Source organism: Nyctereutes procyonoides, unplaced genomic scaffold (genome assembly GCF_905146905.1).
Source record: "Nyctereutes procyonoides isolate TBG_1078 unplaced genomic scaffold, NYPRO_anot_genome, whole genome shotgun sequence".
Taxonomy (NCBI): Eukaryota; Metazoa; Chordata; class Mammalia; order Carnivora; family Canidae; genus Nyctereutes; species Nyctereutes procyonoides.
Window position 1 is genome coordinate 56,434,265 of NW_026575133.1, and position 25,169 is coordinate 56,459,433.

At 38.3% G+C, this 25,169-nt stretch overlaps 2 protein-coding genes across 15 annotated transcripts in view; one reads left to right on the forward strand and one right to left on the reverse strand.

Annotated features, from left to right (window-relative positions):
- Positions 1-23,914, reverse strand: part of INTS9 (integrator complex subunit 9) — a 102,633-nt gene extending 78,719 nt beyond the window's left edge. The window contains exon 1 of the mRNA XM_055299992.1: positions 23,689-23,914. Coding sequence (XP_055155967.1) covers positions 23,689-23,697 — 9 coding nt within the window. The 5' untranslated portion in view covers positions 23,698-23,914. The remainder of the gene's footprint in view (positions 1-23,688) is intronic.
- Positions 23,915-24,222: 308 nt separating this feature from the next.
- Positions 24,223-25,169, forward strand: part of HMBOX1 (homeobox containing 1) — a 189,620-nt gene continuing 188,673 nt past the window's right edge. For all 14 annotated transcript variants that reach the window (XM_055345988.1, XM_055345998.1, XM_055345995.1 and 11 more), the window contains exon 1: positions 24,223-24,498. The gene's annotated coding sequence lies outside the window, so the exon portion shown is untranslated. The remainder of the gene's footprint in view (positions 24,499-25,169) is intronic.

Sequence of the window (25,169 nt, forward strand, 5' to 3'; positions counted from 1 at the left end):
TACTATAACAAACTAAATAGAAGCATGAACAGTTATAATACATATCAACTTGAGGAAAGTAGTAACCTAGGAAAAGGGAGGAAAACTGAAGGTTGGTTTTATCTTAGCTTTAGATATAACTTATGTCTTTAAAGGGAGGCATGGGAGGGAAGATCTGATTACTCCAAAAGGGGAAACTACTAACATCTATTTAAAGTTAGTAATGAAATACTAAGATGGGGTTTTTTTTTGGTATTGTTATTAGACACTTCCTCAGACATTGGAATTATGTAACTACCTTTCCTACTATTGTCAAAATCTCTAGTGCTATTTTCCTTACAATAAGTCTCATCTTTTGTTGTACAAAAATAAAATCTAAGAGATTGTAATGGGTAAATATTTGAGTATTAATATACCATTTGCTAGATATATTTGTTAATTTCTAACGAACTGTGCTGAGTAGTGATAATGGTCCGTAATTTTCATTTTGATATTATAGTGTCCTGATGTAAAAGTAAACAAGACTTAAAACTGCCATGTCCACTGACATGGCAATGGAAATGGAAGAAATGAGAATGCTGCCTCATGAGAAGGATGATTCAACAAGATAGGGCCTTGGGTGGGGGTAGGAAAGAAAAAGCGGTAACTCCCAGATTTTTAGTCTAAAATTCTGAGATTATATTAGCACCTGATTCTTCCTAGTCTTTGGAAGCCTGGTAAAACACTTCACTAACAAGATTCGGCAAGGCTTTATAATTTTACAAGAAATTTTTCAAATGATGTTGATCATTATCTAATTACCAGAAATGTTATATTAACACGATAGCTATATTTATAAAATATACATATTCATAAAAATACAAATTAATGCTGACACTTGAAAAGGAATTCTAAAAATAAAATTAGACCCTACCTTAGAATGGAACAGCAATTGAAAATTTCATTGTATGAATTACCTTCACTAAAAATAAGAATTCCAGACAAATATTTTCTATCCAATATGTAATTAGCTCTTTCCCAACAACTGAATAAAGTAAATGGTATTGATACCAACTCAATTGTCAAGGCCCAAAATCACACAGTTAATAACAGACTGAATCTGCACAAGTTCTAAATGTCTTCTCTTAAAGCATTTCACTAATATGCTAGAAGAAAACCAATGATAGTGTACTATGATAAGAGCAACAGGTTTAATATGGATATGATAAATAGGAAAAAAAATCTAAGACTCTCAGAAGTAACAGTGACTAGTTTTTTTGTAGTCATCTTTTCTAACTTCTCTCTTAATACTGTTTTCCTGTTGTACCACTAGCCCCTGCTAGATTATTTCGAAGGCAGATAGCTTGAGATAGACCAAGAAAGAAAAATATTTAACTAGTTAATTAAGCTGCTGATACTGTCATTTCTATATCACTGAGAAGTTGTACCCTAGTACAACTTTAACATTTTTAAAATGTGGTATTTCCTAATGACAAAATTTATAAATTAAAAAAAAATTCTTTTTTCTCAGTCTTGCTTATGTTCATCAGACTCTTAGCTTCCATAAAAATCTAAAATATTAGGGCTAAAGGGGTCTTTGAATTTGAAATGAATCATAGAACTAAATATAAGAGCTAAAACAATAAAACTTCTGGAAAAGTACAAGCAATAGAAATGCAATGCATGCCACAGACATAATTTTTAATTTTCTAGGAGCTAAATTAAAAGAGAAAAAGCAACAGGTGAAATTATTTTAGTAATATATTTCATTTAGCCCAAATATTTCTAAATTTTCATTTCAACAGATAACTGATATAAAAACATTAATGAGACATTTTTACATTACTTCATGGTACTAAGTCTTCAAAGCCTAGTGTAAACATTGTACTTGTAGCATATTTTAATTCAGATGCTAAATTTTCATCTGAAATACTTGATATACATTTAGATTGCATAAAACTTAGTTGAAGAAGTAGATCCACATACCCAAATTCTTTCAAAAATATTAAAAATTTTCTCAGTAACTGAATAGAGTATTAGCTTTTAAAGTTTAATTAAAATAAAAAGCCATACGGGGCACCTGGGTGGGTCAGTTGGTTAAGTGTCTGACTCTTGATTTCAGCTCAGGTCATGGTGGTCTCAGGGTCCTGAGATGGAGCCCCAATACCCATACTGTGCTCAGCAGGGAGTCTGCTTGAGATTCTCTCACTGCCCCTTCCTAAGCTTACATGCGTGAGTGCTCTCTCAATAAATAAATAAGTAAATAAATAAAATCTTTAAAATAAAATATGCTTTTCATCGGGTTCCCTGCATGGAGCCTGCTTCTCCCTCTGCCTGTGTCTCTGCCTCTCTCTCTCTGTATCTCTCATGAATAAATGAAATTTAAAAATAAAATAAAATATGATTTAAAATTCAGTTCCTGGTGTGCCTGAATGGCTCAGTCAATTAAGTGCCTGCCTTCAGCTCAGGTCATGATCTCAGGGTCCTCATCAAGCTCCCTGCTCAGTGAGGAGTCTGCTTCTCCCTCTGCCCTCTCCTGCTTACTCTCTCATATAAATAAAATCTTTAAACAAAAAATAAAATTCAATTCCTTAGTCATACTAGTAACAGTGTGTTTGAAAGCCATATGCAGGAATGCTGAGGGGGCTCAGTGGTTAAGCGTCTGCCTTCAGCTCAGGGCGTGATCCCACGGTCCTGGGATCGAGTCCTGCATCGGGCTCCCCATGGGAAGCCTGCTTCTCCCTCTGCCTCTCTCTCTGTGTCTCTCATGAATAAATAAATAAACTCTTTTTTAAAAAAGCCATATGCAAATAAATGAATAAGTAAATAAATAAAAATTAGAAAAATAAAAGCTATATGCAGCTGGTGGATACTGCACCTGACAGGGCAAATCTAGAAAAACAGAGGAAAATCTTTGTGCTTTAAGCTAAGCAATAATTTCTTAGACACACTATTCTTCAAAAGACATCCTTCAGAAAATGTAAGATAACTCAGACTGGTAGAAGATATTTGCAAAACACTTATCTCAGAGAATTTTTACAACTTCAAATGTTTTCAAATGAAAAGATGCTAAAAATTAGTCCTTAGAGAAATATAAATTAAAACCACAATAGAATACCACTACATTCTTAGTAGAAGGGTCAAATCTAAAGACTGACAAGCACTGGCAAGGATGCAGAGCAATTAGAAATTTCATGTACTACAAGCATAGTGCTTTTGAGATGCATCCTTTTTGTTGTTATCAGTAGTTCATTCCTTTTACTGCTAAGAAGTAGTCCATTGTATGGATGTATCAGAATTTGCTTATCCATTGACAAACTGATAGACATGTGGGTTGCTGTTTCCAGTTTTTGCCGATATGAAAAAGCAGTTATAGACATTCACATATAGGTCTATGTAGGCGTATGATATCAATTCTCTTCAGCAAATATGTAAGAGTGACATTACTGGGCTATATACATTTAATTTTATAAGAAACTATCAAACTGTTTTCCAAAGTAGAAATTTATTTTTGGCTTAAAAAATATAAATGAGGCCATATGAATAGCTCTGTAAACTTTTTTTCCATCAACTCTAATTACTTCTTAACATTTTTAAAGTTCTGGTACCAGACGGTATCCAATATAAAGCATTAGTTCTAGGCATAAAGTATTAGTTCTAACTTTGCCTCTAATTTGTTATTAATCCAAATAAATCCCCAAATTCTTTGGGCCTCAGATTTCTTCACCTGATAAATGAGGAGACTTAACTAGATTAATTCTAACCTCTCTCCTAACACAAAAATGTTGCTTCTCATTATTCCATCATTTCACTGGGTTGACCAAAATGCCTCGGTCTTTTATATAAATCTTTCATCAAGATGTGTTTATGCCACTGTGTTTTTTACAACTGACTTTCAGAAAATATAAGACATTATACAATTTATAAGCTTTAAGGAATTCTAAGATCTAGTCCAAATATCTCTTTAAAAAGTGAGGAACCTGGCCCTTACAGGACTTATACTTTTATCTGTACCAACATCCCTGAGTATACATACATTTGTTGCCATCAATAGTTATAGCTCACTAGGAGATACTCCATGCCCCAATAGGATGTATAAGATTTTTACTGTGGCAGGGAAAGAGAACACTCTATTGAGAATTTCTGCCTTATACACACCATCTTGAGTTAAACTGGCTTCCACTGAGCCAAATTTGTCTAATTTGGAACTATTACCCCTGCTAAGAATTTTGGGCCAGGGCCTCCAGCATTCAGAGACTTCTATAAAAACGTCTCAATTTTATTTGGTAATCTTTCACTTTCTTTCACTTTATGTCTTGATTTTATCTTACAGGAGAGCCGTTAAATGTGCCAATCATACTCACTGTCAAGCTGACTACACAGCTGGATAGAGGGATAATTTTCCATTTGAGCAGAAAATCTACAGCATGCATAGTGAACACAGTGAAACCACTTTCTGGTTGGAGAGTGGCTAGATAACACACTCAGCTGGGTAACTGACACTTACAGCTGCTCCTTCACACTTATTCTCTTCCCAGACTTGGCTCTCCATGCAAATGAGTTAAGGAAGCAGAGAGGGGTCATAAAAACACAAACAGCCCAACTTAAGTTCAGGAAGGGTGGGCATGTTCACAGTAAATATTAAGGATGGAACAGGGAAAATAAGTAAGGGTTGGCTTGGGAATGAATCACTGGATGTCTGGTACCAGAACTTTAAAAATGTTAAAAGGTGGAGTGGATTGAAAAAAGTTCACAGAGCTATTGATATGGCCCCATTTATGTAAATATATATATATACATATGTAATTTTAAAAAAAAGACAAAGCACATATCACACTAGTAAACTGGCTACTGCATGGGAGGGTGGTTGAGGGTGCAACTTTCACTTTCTACTTTAGATACTACTGTATACATTTTAGTTTTTTAAAACCAGATTTCCACTAGTTGATTTTTTTTTTAATCAGAATTTTTCCCTCCTCTTTTGGAATACAGAATAATGACCACAGAAGTTTCTATTGGCAACAAAGTTTTTTTAAAATTAACGTATAGTGTATTATTAGTTTCAGAGGTACTATAGGTCAGTGATTCACCAACTGCATGTAACACCCAGTGCTCATTACATCAGATGCCCTCCTTAATGGCAACAAAGTTTTAAAAGAGGTTGAGAGCAAAGAGGTGGTAACAGTATTTAGAGGAAATAAGAAATATGGGAGACAGAGATAGGGGTAGAAATAGCTAAAGATAACAATAAATTAAAAAAATAAGTACTACTTTAACCTAATCTTTCATAGATTGATTGATTGGTTTAGAGAGTGAGGAGGGAGGGGCAAAGGGAAGAGGTAAGAGGAAGAGAGAATCTCAAGTAAACTCCCTGCTGAGCCTGATGTGGGGGCTCAGTCCCAGGACCCTGAGAGCACAACCTGAGCCAAAACCAAGAGTTGGACAGTCAACCAACTGCACCACCCAGGCACCCCTCTAACTTAATCTTTCATACAAACTATGTATATCTACACTTCAGAATAAAAGTTGTGCTCTACTACCACCAAAAAAGAAATTGCATTAAAGATCATATATGACAGGCCTATGAGCTGGTTTTGTTCTACAGAGTTTGTTTTATTTGTGATTGGTTTTCAGGTGTTTAATGAACATTATTAACCCAGTGTGTCCTATAAGAACAAAAGCAGCAAGTGTGATAAAACTGCTAGTAAAAAGTCACATATGATTATGATGGATAAAGGTAAAGACACCTTTAAAAGGAAAAAAGAGATATGGAAATGTTAAGTATTATTTATGGGATGAATTATGCAAAAGTAGAGGCAATTTGATGGCAATGGAATTTATACAAATTGTTGAAAATCTGCAGCAATGACAATGAAGAAAAAAAGGAAAAAGGTTAACAAAATGGTAAACTAGTAAGTGGCTAAGATCAGCATCAACAAGGAGACTTATTAATTTAATATTAATTCAAGAGTAAGCTAGGAATTTATTCTAGTCATGTTTTAAAAAAATTGTGCACTTTCCCCTCCCCAAACCACAGATAATGCATTGGCTCAAGGTTCATTGTCCAGCCAATGAAACCAGAAGGGAGGTCTGGAGATCCTGCAGTCTTTGCAGCTAGGCAGAGGAAGCGACAGTTGAGATGGCTAGAAAACTGGAGAAGCAGGAGAAGAAACACTTGATGAAGAAAAAACAGCTGGCCGCCCTTGCCATCATATCTCCAGAAAACAGCAGTAGTACCCTGGAGGAGTGTTAGGAGACCCAAAGTGAAAGACCCAAAAAGAAGACAAAGCAAAAGCCCCAGGAAACTCCACAGGAGATTGGAATGGAAGGCCCATCTGTCTCCTTTTTCCAAGGAGGAGCTGGTTAGTAGTGATGCTGAAGAGACAGTAAACAGGAACACCCCACCCCCACCCCCAAAAGAGGAAATTCTCTTCTAACGAGGAGCCACTCAGCAGTGGACCTGAAGAGGCTTCTGGCAGCAAGAGCAGCTCCAAGAAAAAGAAAAAGCTTCAGAAGCTATCTCAGGAAGATTAGAATGGACATTTACCAGGTGAGGCATAACCCACATAAGGTTTCCAAACCCATCCCTTATATCCCAATAAACATAATTCACAGGAAAAAAAAGGTTGTTTGTCTAGAAAAATGTGGACATCAGAGTCAACCATGCAGGAGAGAGCACAGATACCATGGTCACAAGGGAGTTTCCTGGGCATTTGTGCAGATAACTGGAAAGAGGTGTTACCTAACTGAACAGATTTTATTTTTTTTTCTTTTTAAGATTATTTATCAGAGAGAGAGAAAGAGAATGGAGGGGGGAAAAGGAGAGAGAATCTTCATGCAGACTCCCTGCTGAGCTTGAAGCCAGATGCGGGGGGGGGGGGGGGGGGTTCAGTCTCACAACCCTGAGATCATGAGCTGCGCTGAAACCAAGAGTCGAATGCCTAACTGACTGAGCCATCCAGGTGCCCCTTGAACAGACTTTCAATGTTGACAAAACTGTTCTATTTAGAGGGAAGGTGCCAGAAATAACGCATATTAGCAAAGAGAAGAATATGCGTAACTCAATTAAATGAGTATGCTTCTAGATGGATTGGGAAGAAGCCTCTTTCAGTCACTTCAGATTTTCAAAGAAATGAATTTACAAACTGCTTTTGATTAAGTGAAGAAGTTTATAAAAACAGCTACCATTTACCGAGCACTTCATGCTGGGTTCTTCACATGCATTTATGTCTGGACAAAAACCAGGCTATCAGCAATTAGTGGTGGGGTCTAGAAAAGGCTTTTGGACCAAAAAAAAAGTCACACCAGTTAACATGTCAGGGGTCAGAGTAAAGAGTTTTCCTTTGCCTGTACCACCTGGGTCCTTGGGAGAGAACAGAAGCAGCAGCTTCTTTTACTAATTAATATTGATTCTACAAAAATAGCAGCAGGGACACCCACACTTGCTAGAGGATGTAGTTTAATTTTGATTTTTCACTTTGTTGTGGTTGATAAAGCAATTCTTGCAAAGTCTTTGTACAGAATGCAAGTAGAGGAATTCTAAAGCTTCAGGGAAATATTGGATATAATCCTGGCATAGAAGAGGACTTTTAAGTACCATCCTAAAGCCATGATCCGAGAATTAAGTAACAATAGATTTGTTTATTTTACTAAAAACTTTGGTATGGCTGAAACTATTCTAAACAAAGCAAAAAGTGATATAGTGGCAAAAACCATTTATAAAGCCAAGACAAAGAATCGATGACCTTAATATATGAAGAACTCTAATAACTGAGTAAGAAAAAAGACAAAGATTCCAACAGAAAAACCATAAACAGGTAATTTGTAAAAGAATAGAAAGGGCCCTCAAAACATACCCAAATCACAAAACACCAAAAACTAATGCAGAGTAGTCAACTTTCTACAAGTAATAGAAGTGCAGATTAAAACTACACTTGTGAGAAAATGGTCTGTTCAAACACTCATATGAAGAAACTAATCATGAAGATGTGGGAAAATGGAAACTCTCAGTTACTCTTGGTGGATAAAAATGAAAGAATTTCTGAAAAGCAATCCCAAGTCAAAATTTAAAATGTGCATATATAGTCCTTGACCTCACAATTCTACTTAAGAAACTCATTTATAGGGATCCCTGGGTGGCGCAGCGGTTTGGCGCCTGCCTTTGGCCCAGGGCGCGATCCTGGAGACCCGGGATCGAATCCCACGTCAGGCTCCCAGTGTATGGAGCCTGCTTCTCCCTCTGCCTGTGTCTCTGCCTCTCTCTCTCTCACTGTGTGCCTATCATAAAAAAAAAAAAAAAAAAAAAAAAAGAAACTCATTTATACTAAGCAAAAAACTAGATAGGTACAAAAAAAGTAAATAAAAATATGTTCTCTTCAGCATTGTGCAGGACAGTAGGGGACAGAAACCACAATGTTCAAAAGCACAATAAATTCACGTAATGTAATACTATAAAAATACCCCAAATGAGTGATACAGATATTTAAAATGGAAAGGCTTGTGACACAGTTGTCTCATTATCTGTATCCTTCTCTGTCTTTTTACAGGAGAACCTCAAATCTCAGCTGGAATTATGGCCACCTGGAATAAAGACTATTTCCCAGTCTCTCTTGCAACTAGATGTAGCAATGTAAATTCTGGCTGAAAAAAGTAGATCTAAGGAGTGTGTTCAAGTCTGAGAAACTAACAAAGGGAAGGGGCATACTTTCTTTGCCCCTTCCTCCTGGCTAGAAATAAGGACCTGAGTCATACTGCATCATAGAGAGTGAGCCACATATTGAAGATGATGGAGCAATAAGCCAGCAAAGAGTTTGGGACTCTAAGGATCATGGACCTGCCATATCAGCCCTGGACTACTTACCCTCAGACATCACTTACTTAAGAGAGAAACATCAACCCTATTTAAGCCCTATTTCGGGCTTCCTATCACTAAGAGTAGAATCTTATCCTAACAGATTTATAACTTTAGAGTTACTGATATAGAACGCTATCTGTGCACACATCCACCAGAACAGATTATACACCAAAACGTTAAACAGTGATTATTCTAGGTAGTGAGATGACAGGTGATTTTTGCTTCCTTCTTTATAGCTTTCAATTATATTCTGAAAAAAATTAAGAGTATTTATTGATTCTATAATAGTTATTTTTGAGAAAAGCATTCCAAAATTCGAGTGAATTAAAGAAACAAACTTTATTTAGTCCCTCTGTAGAACTCTGATAGTTCAGTCAGATCGATTTCTTTCTAAAAGAAACCATGTTGTGTTTGCCCGACAGCCTCCTACGGAATCACAGCAGCTTGCCAAGCCCAGAAATAGGTTTTACCAGGCTGAATGTCTTAGGGTCCCTTCAGGAACCCTACAAAGAGATGGTAGTCCCACAGGCAGTTTGCCAGTCCTCTAGGAAGTTGCTCTTTATACACGGGTGACATAGGTAAGCCAACAAGTCAACAGTTTTCATCCTTCAAAACTTTCAGGTCAACAACATGTTGAGTTAAAGCCAGACACAAATGAGAACATACATGGAAGTATAACTAGATAAAAATTCATCAAACTATATGCACACTTGAAATTTATGCCATTTTAACTGTATGAAAATTATATCAAAAAAATCTGAGGATGGCATCACACTTTCTAGTGATTTATCTATATTCAAGCTGTCGATGTAACCAAGAATATTCTATGCATTTATCAGTTTTGCAGGAAAGAGACTCTTGCCCAGCTTTTTCTCAATAAAGGTGAATGTCAAGGAATTCAATGTCTCTGTTCTTTCCTTTTTTTCCTACCTAGGTATTGTTCTTAAATGGTGCCCGTCAACTGTTCCCATTGATTCTCTGGATTCTTTTCACTTTCTGATGTACCTACGAATTCTGTTACTGCTTATGAGGTCTCATAAAGTGCTTAGAAAAATCTTGTCCATGAGGCGCCTACGTGGCTCAGTCAGTTAAGCATCTGCCTTCAGCTCAGGTTATGATATGAGGGTTCTGGGATCGAACCCCACAAAGTTGGGCTCCCTGTTCAGCACTGAGTCTGCTTTTCCCTCTCCCTCTCCCTCTGATTGTGCTCTCTTGCACTGTCAAATACATAAATAAATCTTCAAAAAAAAAAAAAAAGAAAAAAAAAAAGAAAAATCTTGTCCTAAGCAGGGTAAATTCTGACTCTGCATTTGTTTTGATGCATTTGCTAAACTGCCTGATGCTTCTTGTTTCGATTATATTTCACTTTTCACAATATTTTCTATAATTGCAGTGAATCATACTTTTTGATTTCACATCCCAAAGTTTTTCTTAAGTGTGTAAAATACAGTTCTTCTAACTCCTTTGTCCTAGATTTCCCAAGGGATAAATTTAAAGGCTCCAGGTATTTAAACATTCTTACAGTAAAGCTGTAAAGCTCCCAAACTCCCTTAAAATATATATTTTTTATATATCCTTATTCTGCTCCTGTCCAAACCACTAAGTCTCGTATTCAGTCACTACTGTGGCTTCAATCTACTTTTGTAATTTCATTCCTGATAACCCCCAGCAAGTCCATCCCTGACCCCAATGGCAATGACACAAAACTCTTCCTCTGACTTATTTGCCAGCCAACATACTTTTCAAGGCCAACTCAAATTATACTTCCGTAGGCAACTCTGACTTTCTGTTTGGAAAACATCTTTTATAATCCTAAAATTAAATACACCACTACTGTCTTTATCACAGTCTTACTTAAAACTGCATACACTTAGTCACATACGTATATAGCATAAACAATACACTCTGTCCATGGTTTGTTAAATATTTACTGATAGTAGGATCTATGTCTTAATTCATCATTAGCTCGTCCCAGGGCATCAAGGAGGTTTTATAGGAGATATGCATTTAATAACATTTGTTGGATCATACAGCCAAACAAAGGATTTTTGTTATTACTTCTCTTATCTGTTAATTTTAACCATCACATAGTTGTTCACTGACAGTTTCTTCCTATTGGATCTACATAGCTTGAATCAAATATAGCCTAAAATAAATAAGCCCCTGCCTAGGGCTCTGACCCTTTTTTCGTTTCTACAGAGATTTTTCTTTTCTTTTTTTTTTGGTGTGGTAATTATGTTTATTTTAACAGACTGATTTGTTTACATTTCTTGCCTTTATCAGGCCCGTCTCTTAAGTACAGAGAGAGAGACTATTTCTGGCTTTTCTGTTTTCTAAGGAAACCCTGCAATTTTCTCTTAAGGTCATAGAAGTCTTTTATTTCTGTGAATCTGGTATACACCACCCAAGACTTTAAGTTATAAAAACCATTGTTTTCTCAAAAGTCTGGAAATAGCTTGTAAGATATAATTAACTGCCTAGAACAAACAATACAGTAAAACACAAATAGATCTTCCCCTTAAAAAATAACTTATTGTTGGTCTATGTGAAAGAACCTCACTTTATTAGTGATTAGAAAATTTTGGAGCAAGAAAGGAGGTAGCTATGGCATGTAAATTAAAATATGCAAAAATCTCAAGCCAAAACCTGATATAACAGTGACATGTTGCATTAAAGCAGCGTGTCCATTTATGTCAGAAATAGAAAAGAGATGTCTACCACCACCATTCCTATTCTTAACTAGACTGCAAGTATAAGCCAGTGAAATTACACCAGAGAATAAAAACGAGGTTTAAGATTATCTACAAAGTTATACACCAGGAAAACGCACTGAGCATTAGCTGGAAAAACTACTAAAAATTAAAATAAAGAATTCAATAAGGGGTTGTAGAGAGGATACAAAAAAGAAATACCCTTTTTATATGTAAACTATGTAGGAAAAGAGTCCAATTACAGTAACAATAAAAAAGATAATGTTTAAGAAAAGGTTCAAGTAAAGGAAAAGACATTTGTTCTTTAGGCTCGATATGTTGTAAGTCAATTCTCTTCTTACATTTTATAAATTTAGCCTGATTCCAATAAAAATATGAGGACGATTTTACTGGGAACTAATAATTCTCAACTTTATAGGACATCTAAAATTCTAAATTTTATATGAAAAAAATAAATGAGAGCAGTCTGGAAAATTCTAAAGTAGCGAGCAATGAGTGGGAACATATACTATAAAATATTAAAATACACTCTAAAACTACAAAAATAAAAGTGTAGTACTGTAAAATAGATCAAGTGAGATAAAAGAGTTGAGAAGAAAAGAGAAATACATATGTTTTTGTGGACACATGAAAAGATGTTCTACATTTTACACATAGAAGAAAAGTTTTAGAAAGTATCATAACAGACCATTTTTTCACTTTTCAGTGAGAGAAAAAAATAAGACAGTTTGACGGTAACACTGTAGTGGTACACTGGGATATGCTGTTGGAGATAGTGTAATCTGATAAGTCTCTAGGGGGCTTTTCAGCAATAAAATGAAATTAAAAAAGCACATACTCTCTGAACCATCCATTTCACCCAGAAATGTATCCTACAAATATACTTCCATAGATGCTCACAAAGGAGATTATTGTGCAACATGATTTCTAATTGCAAAAGACTGGAAACAACATAATGCTCATCGATGAAGGTTTGGCTAGATAAATTATGGCATATCTAAACAACAAAACACTGCGCAACTGATTTATTTTCCAGCAATGGTATGAACATATTTGTGAGGTATGTTGACACTAATTTAATATGTTATGTTTTATATTAGCAAGAAACCATGCCCTAAACTTTAACAATGAATGATTTTCAAAATTGTAGTGAGGGATGTAGGTGGGGATAGTAGAACTTTATCTTCCAGCTTAACATCCATAAGTCTAAATTCATCTTTTAGACAATGAAAATACAAAGTGTGTGTTGGAAATATTTTTAAAAATATCTGAAAGGAGCATTGAAAATATTTCATTGTCTACAATGGAGTACTGTGAAAACAAATGATCCAAGACCTTATTATTATTTTTAAAGATTTTATTTATTTATTCATGAGAGAGAGAGAGAGAGAGAGAGAGAGAGAGAGAGAGGCAGAGACACAGGCAGAGGGAGAAGCAGGCTTCATGCAGGGAGCTCGACGTGGGACTCAATCCCGGATCTCCAAGATCAGGCTCTGGGCTGAAGGCGGCGCTAAACTGCTGAGCCACCCGGGTCACCCCTCCAAGACCTTATTAAATGTAGACTTTGATTCATTAGGTATGAGTATGTAGTGTTTTATAAAACAAACCAGTTCTAGATAATGATATGAAATGATAGGTACGATACATTTCTAACTTAGAAAAAGGAATTTGCAAAACCAGTGTGGGTAGCGTCTTACTATTACATAAAATATTAAAAAGGGATGGATATTACACAAATGCAAATCCACAGAATATCTCTGAAGGGTATACAAGAAACTGATAATAGAGATTGCTCTTGGGGAGGAAGATAATGATAGGAGCAGATCTCTTCACTTTTTCTTCTCCCTTAAACCTGTACAGTTTATTATTTTATTAAACAATGTACATATATTACCTATCTCAAAACATACAAAAATGCTCAACATCACTAAGCATTAGGGAAATGTAAGGAAAATCACAGTGAGACGCTAGTTCACACCCATTAGGATGGCTATTATCAAAACAAACAGAAAATGATAAGTGTTGGCGAGTGATGAAAATGTGGAGAAATCAGAACCCTCGTGTACTGTTACTGGGAATATAAAATGGTGCAGGTGCACATGCTGTTAAAAAAACAGTATGTTAAAAAAAAAAAAACCAGTATGTTCATGCCTCAAAAAAGTCAAATGGAGAATTATCATGTGATCCAGCAATTCTATTCCTGGATAAATATCCCAAACAATTCAAAGCAGAGATCTAACAGATATACGTACAACCATCTTCAAAGCAGCTTTACTCATAATAGCCAAAAGGTAGAAATGACTTAAGTGTGCATACACAGATGAATGGATAATCAATATGTAGTATAAATGTTTGTGGAATATTATTCAGACTTAAAAAGGAAGAAAATTCTGAGACATGCTACAACATGGATAAACTTTGAAGATGTCATACTAAGTGATATCTGGGGATGGATAGTAATGGTCACACATCCATGTGAATATACTTACTGCCTTTGAGCTCTACACTTAAAAATGGTTAAAATAGTTAATCTTATGATGTTGTGTATATTTTACTACAATTTCTAAAAAGTGTAATGCACAAACAGAAAATCTGAAGAGACCCATAGCAAGTAAAGAAAGTGAAATAGTCAATTAAAAATCTGCCAACAAAGAAAAGCCCAGGCCCAAATGGCTTCACTGATGAATTCTATTACAAATTTAAAGAAGAACTGATATAGGGACCGCCTGGGTGGCTCAGCGGTTGAGCGTTTGCCTTCTGCTCTGGGCATGATCCTGGGGTCCAGGGATTGAGTCCCGCCTTCGGGCTCCCTATGAGGATCCTGCTTCTCCCTCTACCTATGTCTCTGCCTTTCTCTGTGTGTCTCTCATGAACAAATAAATAAAATCTTAAAAAATAAAGAACTGATAAATTCTTTGAGCACTCCTCCAGGAGGAGGGAATATTTCCCAACTCATTTATTTTTAATTTTCTTTTTTTTTTAAATTCATTTTTTATTTTTTTATTTATGATAGTCACAGAGAGAGAGAGAGGGGGGGGGGGCAGAGACACAGGCAGAGGGAGAAGCAGGCTCCATGCACCGGGAGCCCGACGTGGGATTCAATCCCGGGTCTCCAGGATCGCGCCCTGGGCCAAAGACAGGCGCTAAACCGCTGCGCCACCCAGGGATCCCCCAACTCATTCTAAGAGAACAATATTATATATTATACTCTGATACCAAAGCCAAAGACTAATTCAAGAAAACTACAGAATATCTCTTGTGAATATATATGCAAAAATCCTCAACAAAATATTAGCAAACCAATTTGGCAATATGTCTATAAGATTATACATCATGACCAAGTGGGAATTATACTTGGAATGTAAGATTGACTTACCATTGAACATATTATTCCCTTATATTAATACAAAAAAAGACAAAAAGTATATGATCATCTTGATTACCCTCAAAAAAGCATTTGATAAAATCCAAGACCTATCCATGATAAAAATGCTCAACAAGCTAAGGACAGAAGAGAACATCTTTAACTTGACTAAGGATATCTACAGAAATCCTACAGCTCACATCATATTCAATAGTGAAAGACTAAATGTTTTCCCTTTCAGGTTGGAAACAGGGAAGACTGACAAGGATGTCTGCTCACACCACTTCAGTACTGTACTGGAGGTTCTAGCCAGTGCAATCATGCAAGAAAAAGAAATGAAAACATGGAGATACTAGAAATGGAAACCTTCCACACAACAATAGCTCCAAAGTGAAAACAAATGTCTATCAAATGTTTATCACATGGATAAACAAAATGTGGTATACTCATATAGTGGAATATTATTAAGCACTATATGCTACAATATGGGTGAACCTCAAAAACACTATGCTAAGTGAAAGAAGTCAGACACAAAAGACTGCATATTGTAGTAGTCAATTTATATGAAATGACAAGAAAAGGCAAATCTACAAGACAGGAAGTACCTAAGTGGTTGCCTGAGCTTGGAGGTCGTAATGGGGATTGACTGCTAATGGGCACAAGGGATCTTTTTGGAGTGATGGAAATATTCTATAACTGGATTGTGGTGATTGTTGCACAACTCTAAATTTACTAAAAGTCACTGCATAGTACCCTTTAAGTGCATGAATTCTGTGGCATATAAACAATACCTCAATAAAGCTGCTTTAAAAATGTAAAAAGAAAGGTAATGGTTATAATAATAATATCCTCTACATTATTAATACAACTGTTTGTTCACTCATGCTGGAAAACATATGGGAAGGAAGACTTATTAAATTAGAACATCTAATTATGCCTTCCTATATTTTACTGAAATAGAAAAATGCAGAAATGTTGTATTTAGGAAAAGAGAATCTGCTTAGGCCATACATAAATCTGAGGAATGGATTATGCAAGAAACCTTTTATTATTCACCTCCCCCCACCCCTTTATAAACATGAGTGATGAAAAAACAAACTATCTTAAGGGCAAAAAGGGTTTTTGTTTTACAATTCCTTTTTTTTTTTTTTAAAGATTTTATTTATTTATTCATGAGACATAGAAGGAGAGAGGCAGAGACTTAGAGGAAGAAGCAGCTCCATGCAGGGAGCCCGATGTGGGACTCAATCCCGGAACTCCAGGATCATGCCCTGAGCTGAAGGCAGTCGCTCAACTGCTAACAGACCACCCGGGCATCCCATGTTTTACAATTCCTATTAAAAAACCAGTTTGTTGAATATCATCTATCTGATTACATATCCTTGAGAGCGCTAAAGTTCATTCAGTTGTGCTTTCAATAAATTTAAATGTTTTAGACTTTCAAGGCATTCCCTTCAGATATATGGTCAATCAGGGACACCTGAAACTTCCTGTTTTTCTCACAGTACAGTTCCCACCACAGTTCTTAGACTTGATCACTGAGTGCCTTGGGGTTGGTTTTCAAACTGTCTTGTTTCTCCTTACAGTCTTTCTTATTTCCCTTCATCCTTTTGGTTTGCAGTCTTGCTTTTTTTCATGATTTCTGCAAATTCTGGCATCTATCTTTTCGTTAGTCCTTCCTGATGTGAAATTCTAGCTTCATCTCACAGATTATTCCTTTTCTGGGGATGATGCAGGATCTCCTCTGTCATTTACACACACTTGTCCTGGCTACCTCTCCAATCCATTTGATCCCACGATACTGCTGCCATCTTAATCACTACATCCATGCATCAGTACTATCATTTTTTAAAAGATTCTATTTATTTATTTATTTATTTATTCATTCATTCATTCATTCATTCATTCATTCATAAGAGACACACAGAGAGAGGCAGAAACATAGGCAGAGAGAAGGCTCCTCGCTGGGAGCCCAATGTGGGGCTCCATCCCAGACCCTGGGATCATGCCCTGAGTCAAAGGCAGACACTCAACTGCTAAGCCACCCAGGCGTCCCACATCAGCATTTTCAAAGCAATACCACAGATTCTTTTTAAAGATTCCTTTTAAAGATTCTTATGACACTATTTTTTTTATATATGAAGAAATGTGTTCCCTTTTCTGGTACATTTCCCACATCCATATACCACTACCGTAAGGATGTTTTACTAAAAATGGCTGAAGTTTAAGAGACAAGAGGGTGTGAGGATTGATGAAAGAAGAAAGTTGCATTAGTAAGACACATAGTAAGAGTAAAGAAACAGATGGCATTGTTGGCAAGGGGGGAGGAAATGCATTCTCATACACTACAGGTACAATGGTAAACTAGTGGGCAAGTTGGCCATAACTGCTAAAATTTTAAGAAGGCATATTTTTGGATACAATTAGATGCATTATTTGACCATTACATTAAAAAAATACTTGAGCCAGTGCCCGATGATATCTCTACATCAGGAAGTTCACTGTAATATTGTTTGAATTGCACAGTAAGCCCACTAGACATTACTTTCCATAAAGGCAGGGGAGTAAATCTTTTGTTCCCTGCAATATACCCAGTACCTTGAGCAAGGCCTAGTGAGACTGGTGGTAGGAAGATTTGTTGAAAGAATAAATGAATAATAATGGGAGATCTGAGGGGCTGTGTATGTCTGGACCTCTGTTGGCATTTAGCAAGCAAGGAGCAAATTTTCCTTCTGGAATGCTGGGTTTAACTGATTTCCATGCCATGTGACGTTCTTGGTCCTTGTCAAGTACACTCCGCTAATCATCAGAGTCAACAGCAGCACCATTTGAGTGCTCAAAGCAAACCAAGCACAAACAGATGTGCTACTCTAGTTATATGCAACACTAATGCTGTCATGCTTATATTGTGAGTCATATATATTTCTCAATTCAACTCATTGCTGAAAAAGATCTATTATTGGTACACCTTTTTTCATCTTAAGTATAAAAGATTTAATCTTCTGAGTTAACAATTATGACTTTGAAATGCCCCAAAGTAAAATATCCATTTTTATCTCACAGCACTGCTGAATAAAGTGTGTGACTTGGCCTTACGTTACATATTGCTTTTCAGTTTGAGAAAAGAAAGAAAAAAACACCTACCATACAGGGGTGGTGATAAAACAGAACCTTTGGGAAGCTCAAAATGATATTACATCATAAAGACACATGAGGGCACTCTAATCAACCAGCAAAGAGAAACAGAAAAGAGTGAAATCAGGTTGACATTTTAACAATTTGTATCACAATAGGTGAATTAATAAGCACTGGTAAAATTGTGAATGTCTGTAATTTATAGCAAGAGATTTTCTATTTTTGATCCAAGTTCTAAGAAGCCAAAAGCATTCTACAGTTCTGTAAATTAGAGAAATAATCTATCATTCTCATATCTGAGGTGAGGAATAACCACACCCCTTTCTAATGATTTATTAAATTAACCTTGGGGCAGAATTTGCCCCTTTCAAGCAAAGATCTTCTAGATCATCTGCAACTCCAACTGGTGTTTTATTTGTCCTCCACTGGGAACACTCCATGAATACATTTCTTTGCTCCATCTGTTTTCCTAGGAGAAATGTGAGTTAAAAGTTTGAGCCTTCCCCAAAAAGCCAGTAGTAATAGCACTTTGTATATATGAGCAAGGATCACTCAAGAACATCTCCTGGACTTCTTGAGTTTTCAAATCTGTAAATACAACTACAACATATAATTTCCTCCATTAAATTAAAAAAGTATAGGGACACCTGGATGGCTCAGTGGTTGAGTGTCTGCCTTCGGCTCAAATCCCAGAATTGAGTCTCACATCACACTCCTTGTATGGAGCCTCCTTCTCCCTCTGCCTATGTCTCTGCCTCTCTCTGTGTGTCTCTCATGAATAAATAAACACAATCTTTAAAAATATATATAAATAAAAATGAATAAAAAAGTATAGCATAACAAACATTTAAAAGACCTTTCTTTTAGAACTTTAAAAAAAGAGCTACAGTAACTACAGAGAGCCATGGATTCTGAGTCTATTAGGCTCATTCACTAAGGATTATCACTAATCTTTTATTTTTAAAGATTTTATTTATTTGAGATAGAGAAGCCAAGCACATGAGGGGGGGGGGGAGAGGCAGAGAGAAAGAGAGAAGCGGGATCCATGCTAAGCAGGGGGCGAGGAGTGGGGCACAAGCCCAGGACCCCAGGATCATGACATGAGCCAAAGGCACACGCTTAACCTACTGAATCACCCAGGCGCCTGGATTATCACTAATCTCAGTCATACTCAAATTTGTGCTTTGGCAAAATCACAAATAATTTCCTGTCATCAATCTTTGAGGTGAAATGTAAGAGTTAAAATGGAAAGTATTAAAACTTTGAATGCCAACAGTATACTGTAGTTGCATAATAAATCTGTTGACTTAATAAAATAGAAGATTGTCTCCATCTCCTGATCCATAGAAAGTATGACACATGCTGCATTTTTTTTTCTCTTTAAAGATTTTATTTATTTATTCATGAGAGACACGCACAGAGAGAGAGAGAGAGGCAGAGATACATAGGCAGAGGGAGACATAGGATCCCCGGGAGGAGGCTGAAGTGGGACTTGATCCCGGATCCTGGGATCACACCTTGAGCCAAAGGCAGACGCTCAACTGCTGAGCCACCCAGGCGTTCCACATATTGCATTCTTGAATTGCTTCTTACTATCTTAGTCACTTTAGTCTTCATCTCTTTGTATGACTAAATTCCTGGATATGGTATTTCAAACTCAATTTGTCAACGTATTCAGTATTTTTTTGTTCCATGATGTTTTGCTAAGGACCCTGATGAATTTTAGTTTCTATCCTTTGCTGAATTGGCCATCAGGCTCAATTTATACTAATAATAGAGCATGCTATAAAATATGCTAATTTAGAGGATACACTTCTAATTTTTCTGTTCTTTAAAAATAATTAAGGTTAACTACAGGTGCCAATAAGTTTTCTTCAGTTAAATAAAGCTGCCTGAATACTGCATTAGATTATAGCCAGTAATTAAAATCCTTTGAGATGGTATCTTTCTAAGGAGATATTCATGGATTATTTTATAATGACATCCATAGTCTTCCCTCGGGTGTGTGAAAAGCCATCAAGAGAGTGATGTGTAAAGTTAGAGCACTGTAAATGGTATTACAGAGGTTAAATTGGGTAGTATAAAAACTAACTTGGGCCTTCAACTCAATTGGTATGGTCTGACATGGAGCCCTTTATATTATCAAGGAAGTTTCCAAACTTTAATTTTTTTTAACAATAATCTTTTTAAAAGATCTTAATTTAATCAAACTCATATTTAATGCTAATTTTTTAAAAATTTTTATTTATTTATGATAGTCACACACAGAGAGAGAGAGAGAGAGAGAGAGAGAGAGAGAGGCAGAGACACAGGCAGAGGGAGAAGCAGGCTCCATGCACCGGGAGCCCGACGTGGGATTCGATCCGGGGTCTCCAGGATCGCGCCCGGCCAAAGGCAGGCGCCAAACCGCTGCACCACCTAGGGATCCCTTTAATGCTAATTTAAAAAATAGCCTTAGAATAAACTCTCACAAGTGTGCACTCTGGCCTCCTTTTATTAAGAGATAATATATATCAGGTACTTTGAAAGGTGCTGGAATCCCGGCCCTCATGAGGCAAAAGAGTCTGAAGGAAGGAATCTCAGATTCAGATCTTGGTTCTATTACTTTTTTCATCTGTGTAACTTTGAGCCACTCCACTTTCCTGATGCTCAGACTTTTCATATGTAAAATGGGAATACTATCACCCAGATCGAAGGAGTAAGTGGGACACCACACCACAAGTACCTAGTACAGTGCCTGGCACACAGTAATCGCTCCACAAAAGGTAGCAAATATATATATTTTTTTACTCCAAAGGATACTGCTTATTTTAATGTTTTAAATACACTTCTTAATCTTTTCTTATCAGTATTCACAGACCTTGACAATCCTTCAGAAATTATTATTCAAGTACTACTCAGTGGGATCATACTATGTGTCAGGCCCTGGGACTATGAGGGAGGACAAACATAAAACCAATAATTACCAGGGTTACAAAAAGAAAATGTGCCATGGAAGCACATAACAGTGGTACCCAATTCAGGGAAACCTTAAAGAAGTACTAAACGGAGACCTGAGACAAATGAAGAAATTAGGCAGGCAAAAAAAGCACTGTATGCAAAGCAACACACTTAAGAGTCCCTGAGGCAAACACATGGTGAGCTGAAGGAACTGGAAGATGTACAATATAATTGGAACCAAGAGAGCAAGGGAGATGAAGTCTAGGTACATGAGCCTGGAGAGGTAGGCAGGGCCATATTCTGCAGGACCAAGTAAGCCAAGTTAAAAATTATAAGACTTTATCCTAAGGGCAAAGGAAGATACTAGGGTTTTATGGAACTCTGCAATTTAACTTATGGGATGCAGAGTAAAGAACAGACTGGATGGGGTTAAGTTTGAACGCAGGGATATCAGTTAGAAAGTATTGTTGAATTCTAAGTGTCAAGTGAAAAGAGTCAGTCCAAAGGCAGTATTAGTGGGATGGAGAGAAAGAGACTTGTTCAAGAACAGAAGTAGAATCAATCAACAAGATGTGGTCATAGATTGTGCATGGGGAGGGTATTTTGGGAAGTCATTATCTCAAAAACAAGGATATCCTCAATAAAATGTATTTTTGTTTTTCATGATATAAATGTAAATAAAGCATTTTACATAAAGTATTACTACATATTCCTGAAGCAGTACACAAAGTTAAAAATTTTAGGCCACGGGATGATTTATTTCAACTTTATGAGGTATAACACACGAGAAGTCTTACTGAGTGAGCGTCTATGTTTTTGAAACCACTTTGCTATGTTGATGGTAATTCTGCATTAAAGATCATCTAACAGCTACCAAATGAGTTTTAACATGCAACACGCGGATTGAAAATAAAGCGGGAGGGACCATAGATATAATAAACACTTCTTCTTTCTATGAGGCATATTTTGGTTCTTAAAGGAAAAAAAAATAAGTTTTTTACTCTTTTCCCTTCTGTGTTTCCACGTCTGAAAATAAATTAAGCAGGAGGATATTATGAGCGAACCAAAGTATACATAAAGTAAACTTTGGCTCTCTGATACTCTCAGCCAAATGCGTTTTTAAGGAAAAAATTGTTTCACACTTGCATGCCTTTTCACCAAGCATACCAGTGTGATTTATTGTTTACTGGAGAATCATGGTTTGTGTTCCAATCATTTAGGTGCAAGCTTTTTTGTACCTACAACCTGAACCCTCTTCATGAAAGGCCCTGGCCTACTCATTTTTCTTTTCAGCTCGAGTCCTTTCCAGGAAGCTGTCTTCCACCTTTCTCCCACCCCATTATCCTCTCAATTCCCCAAACCCTGAACACATCTTTATTTTACCGTGAATGCAATGAATTATAATTCTGGCTTTCTTTTCTACCTTCTTCATTCAATTGCATGCTTCTATAGGGCAAGGCAGTGACTTTCAATTCTGCATTCTTAAATGTTTCACACACAGACCCAGAAGCAAACTGACATACATAACCAGCTTTAAATGGCAGCAGGTTTGGAATTGAATCTCCTTTAATACTTTCTCATACTTCTTTTCAGGAAACAGCTGACACTGTACAGAGTATATGCGGGGGGGTGGGTGGGGGGGGCGCACCGGAGCATACATTTTGGAAAAGTATGTTCAAATAAGAAAATAAACCTTCGGGGAATCCCTGGGTGGCTCAGCGGTTTGGCGCCTGCCTTTGGCCCAGGGCGCCGTCCTGGAGTCCCGGGATCGAGTCCGGCGTCGGGCTCCCGGTGCATGGAGCCTGCTTCTCCCTCTGCCTGTGTCTCTGCCTCTCTCTCTCTCTCTCTCATGAATAAATAAATAAAATCTTTTTAAAAAAGAAGAGAAACCTTTTGTTTTTGTATAAACATCAGAGAAAGTAAAGCCTAACACACTTGGCTGCAGGAACTTTAATTTTAAAAGGTTGAGAAACAGCATCTAACACCTCCTAATTAACGCTGTTATTAATTCCATACGGGTAGAATAAACTAGTTGGATCTATGCAGAATAAGTAAAATGCCCCAAAACAAAGGTCTGGGAAGCTTTTCTGTAAGCAATGTGTTTAGGTTTTGCGATGCGAAGACTTTGGGTACACTGGCATGTTCCCTCTAACCTTGACTCATGCAGTCCCTAGGGTGGAATGCCTTAAAACCTCCTCTCGGCCCCCTATACGCAGGGTTTAAGACTCCAATCCTCCTACATCACACCCTGACTTCGTCCTTCTCTAAAGTCCTAGGGCAATTTTGTCTGCGATACAAAATTTAATAACTCCTCTCTGCCCAGTATTTTCTGCTGTCTGCTCACATCGAACAAAAACAGCCTCAACAGCGGCAGGGAGAAACGCTCGAGCGCCAACAGTATGGAAAGAAGTTAATCTAGTTCAACACTCACGTGGCAGCTGAGAAGTCAAACCTAGCTCATAATAAAGCCCAACCTCCGTTTGTCGGAGAAAAAACGCGACAGAGTCAACGTCTTATCTAACCAAAGGGACCCGTCAAAGGATGGAGATCTCCAGGCAGCTGGGGGCGGGGGGGTTGGGGGTGGGGATTAGATTCAAACCTCCTCAACAACAGCAGCGCTTTCCTTGGCTCACTCCATTTTCTACTCCCCTTCCCAAGGTGCAAACGAAGAAGTCCAAAAGGATACGGCATCACCTTTGGCCTCTGACCTAGGAGCAGAGACTCACCAGTTTCATATTGGACTTCTGGTTTTCAGCACCAGACACTCCACTTCTCACACGCAGAAAGCGTCTTCCGGTTCAATCTCCGCCACCGGCCAGCCGACAGCATCGCGGGACATGCAGTCCTTTCTTCTCCACGCCCCCTCCCCCGGGACGTCATGGGAAATGTAGTCTTCTCTGGGTGCATCATGGGGACTGTGGTCATCTTTCTCTTCCGTCCCTTTTCCTCTCTAACGCCTCCTTCGGCCAACTCAAATTCATCCCCGCCGCCAATTCATCCTCCCTCTGCAGCCCAGCATGATATCATGTCCCCTCTGTGGGCCTGGGACGCATAGTATTCTGGGATGTGTAGTCCCCATGGCTCTGGCGCCCCCCTTTCCCCTCCTCCCTGTGGGAAGGCGGATGGGCGCGGGCCTTGCCGGGAGCTGTAGTTCCCTGGGGCCTCTGGATGCCGAGTCCCAAGCTTTTACTCAAGGGAGGCAAGAACTACAACTCCCAGGGCCGCCCGGCTGCAGCAGGTGGGAGCGGGGCTGTTGATATCAATATGGCGGTTGTCAGCCAGACAAAGACAGTCAGTCTGATGTGATTGAGACAGGGGAGGTTTTCAGGGGGAGACTGGGAGATAGGGGCCTCCCCTCCCCCTTCTCCTCTTCCTGCGCGGGCCTCAACCCCTCCCCAGTCCCCTTCCGACTGGCGCCCCACGCGGAAGACACCCCTCCCCCTCCCGCTTTCCCCTCCTCCCTGCCTCAGCCCTTGGTACTGGGACGTTGGGGAGGGGGTTGTGCCGGGCGGAGAGAACTCAGCAAGGATTCTGAGGTGAGTCGAGCGGTTCTGAAGCCGGACTACCTCAAGTCTCTTTCCTCACTTCTTTCTCTTTACTTTGTTGTTGTTGTTGTTGTTTTTGAGGGGTTTTGGGGGAGTAAGTGAGTGGGGCTGGGGCTGGGTCTCTTAGGCGGCCGGATTGAGAGGAGGGAGGAAGCAGGGGGCTTCCGAGTGGGTAACCCGGGCGCAGGGTGTGGGGTGTGGGGTGGGGCAGTTTGTGGGGGCGGCAATTGAAAGGCGTCGGCTGCTCCCCAACTCTCTCTCTCTCTCTTTTTTTTTTTTTTTCCTCCTGGTTTCTCCACTGTGGGCGGAAGGTTTGAATCCTGGAGGTGGGGTCTCCTGTTTGGAGTTTGTGAAACTGCGAGGTGAATTGGAGGTGCTGTGTGGGGTCTGTTTGGGGTTTGTAACTGTGTTTTAAACTGTGACGTGTACTTGGTGTGATGTGTTAGCCTTGAATAAACGTGTGTTCGGTGGGAAGTTAGGTAGCCGGAGTCCTAGCTTTTATCTGGGCCTGGGCAGAGAAGCGTGTGCAGGAGGTCCGGGTCCTGGACCCCTGGGCTCGGCGGCGTGGTGCGGGGTGGCCGGGGGTGAGCAACTCGTTGGGGTCCCATTACCCGCTCACACTTCTGCTCCCCGCCTCCGCCCCCTCCCCTGGACAGATCTCC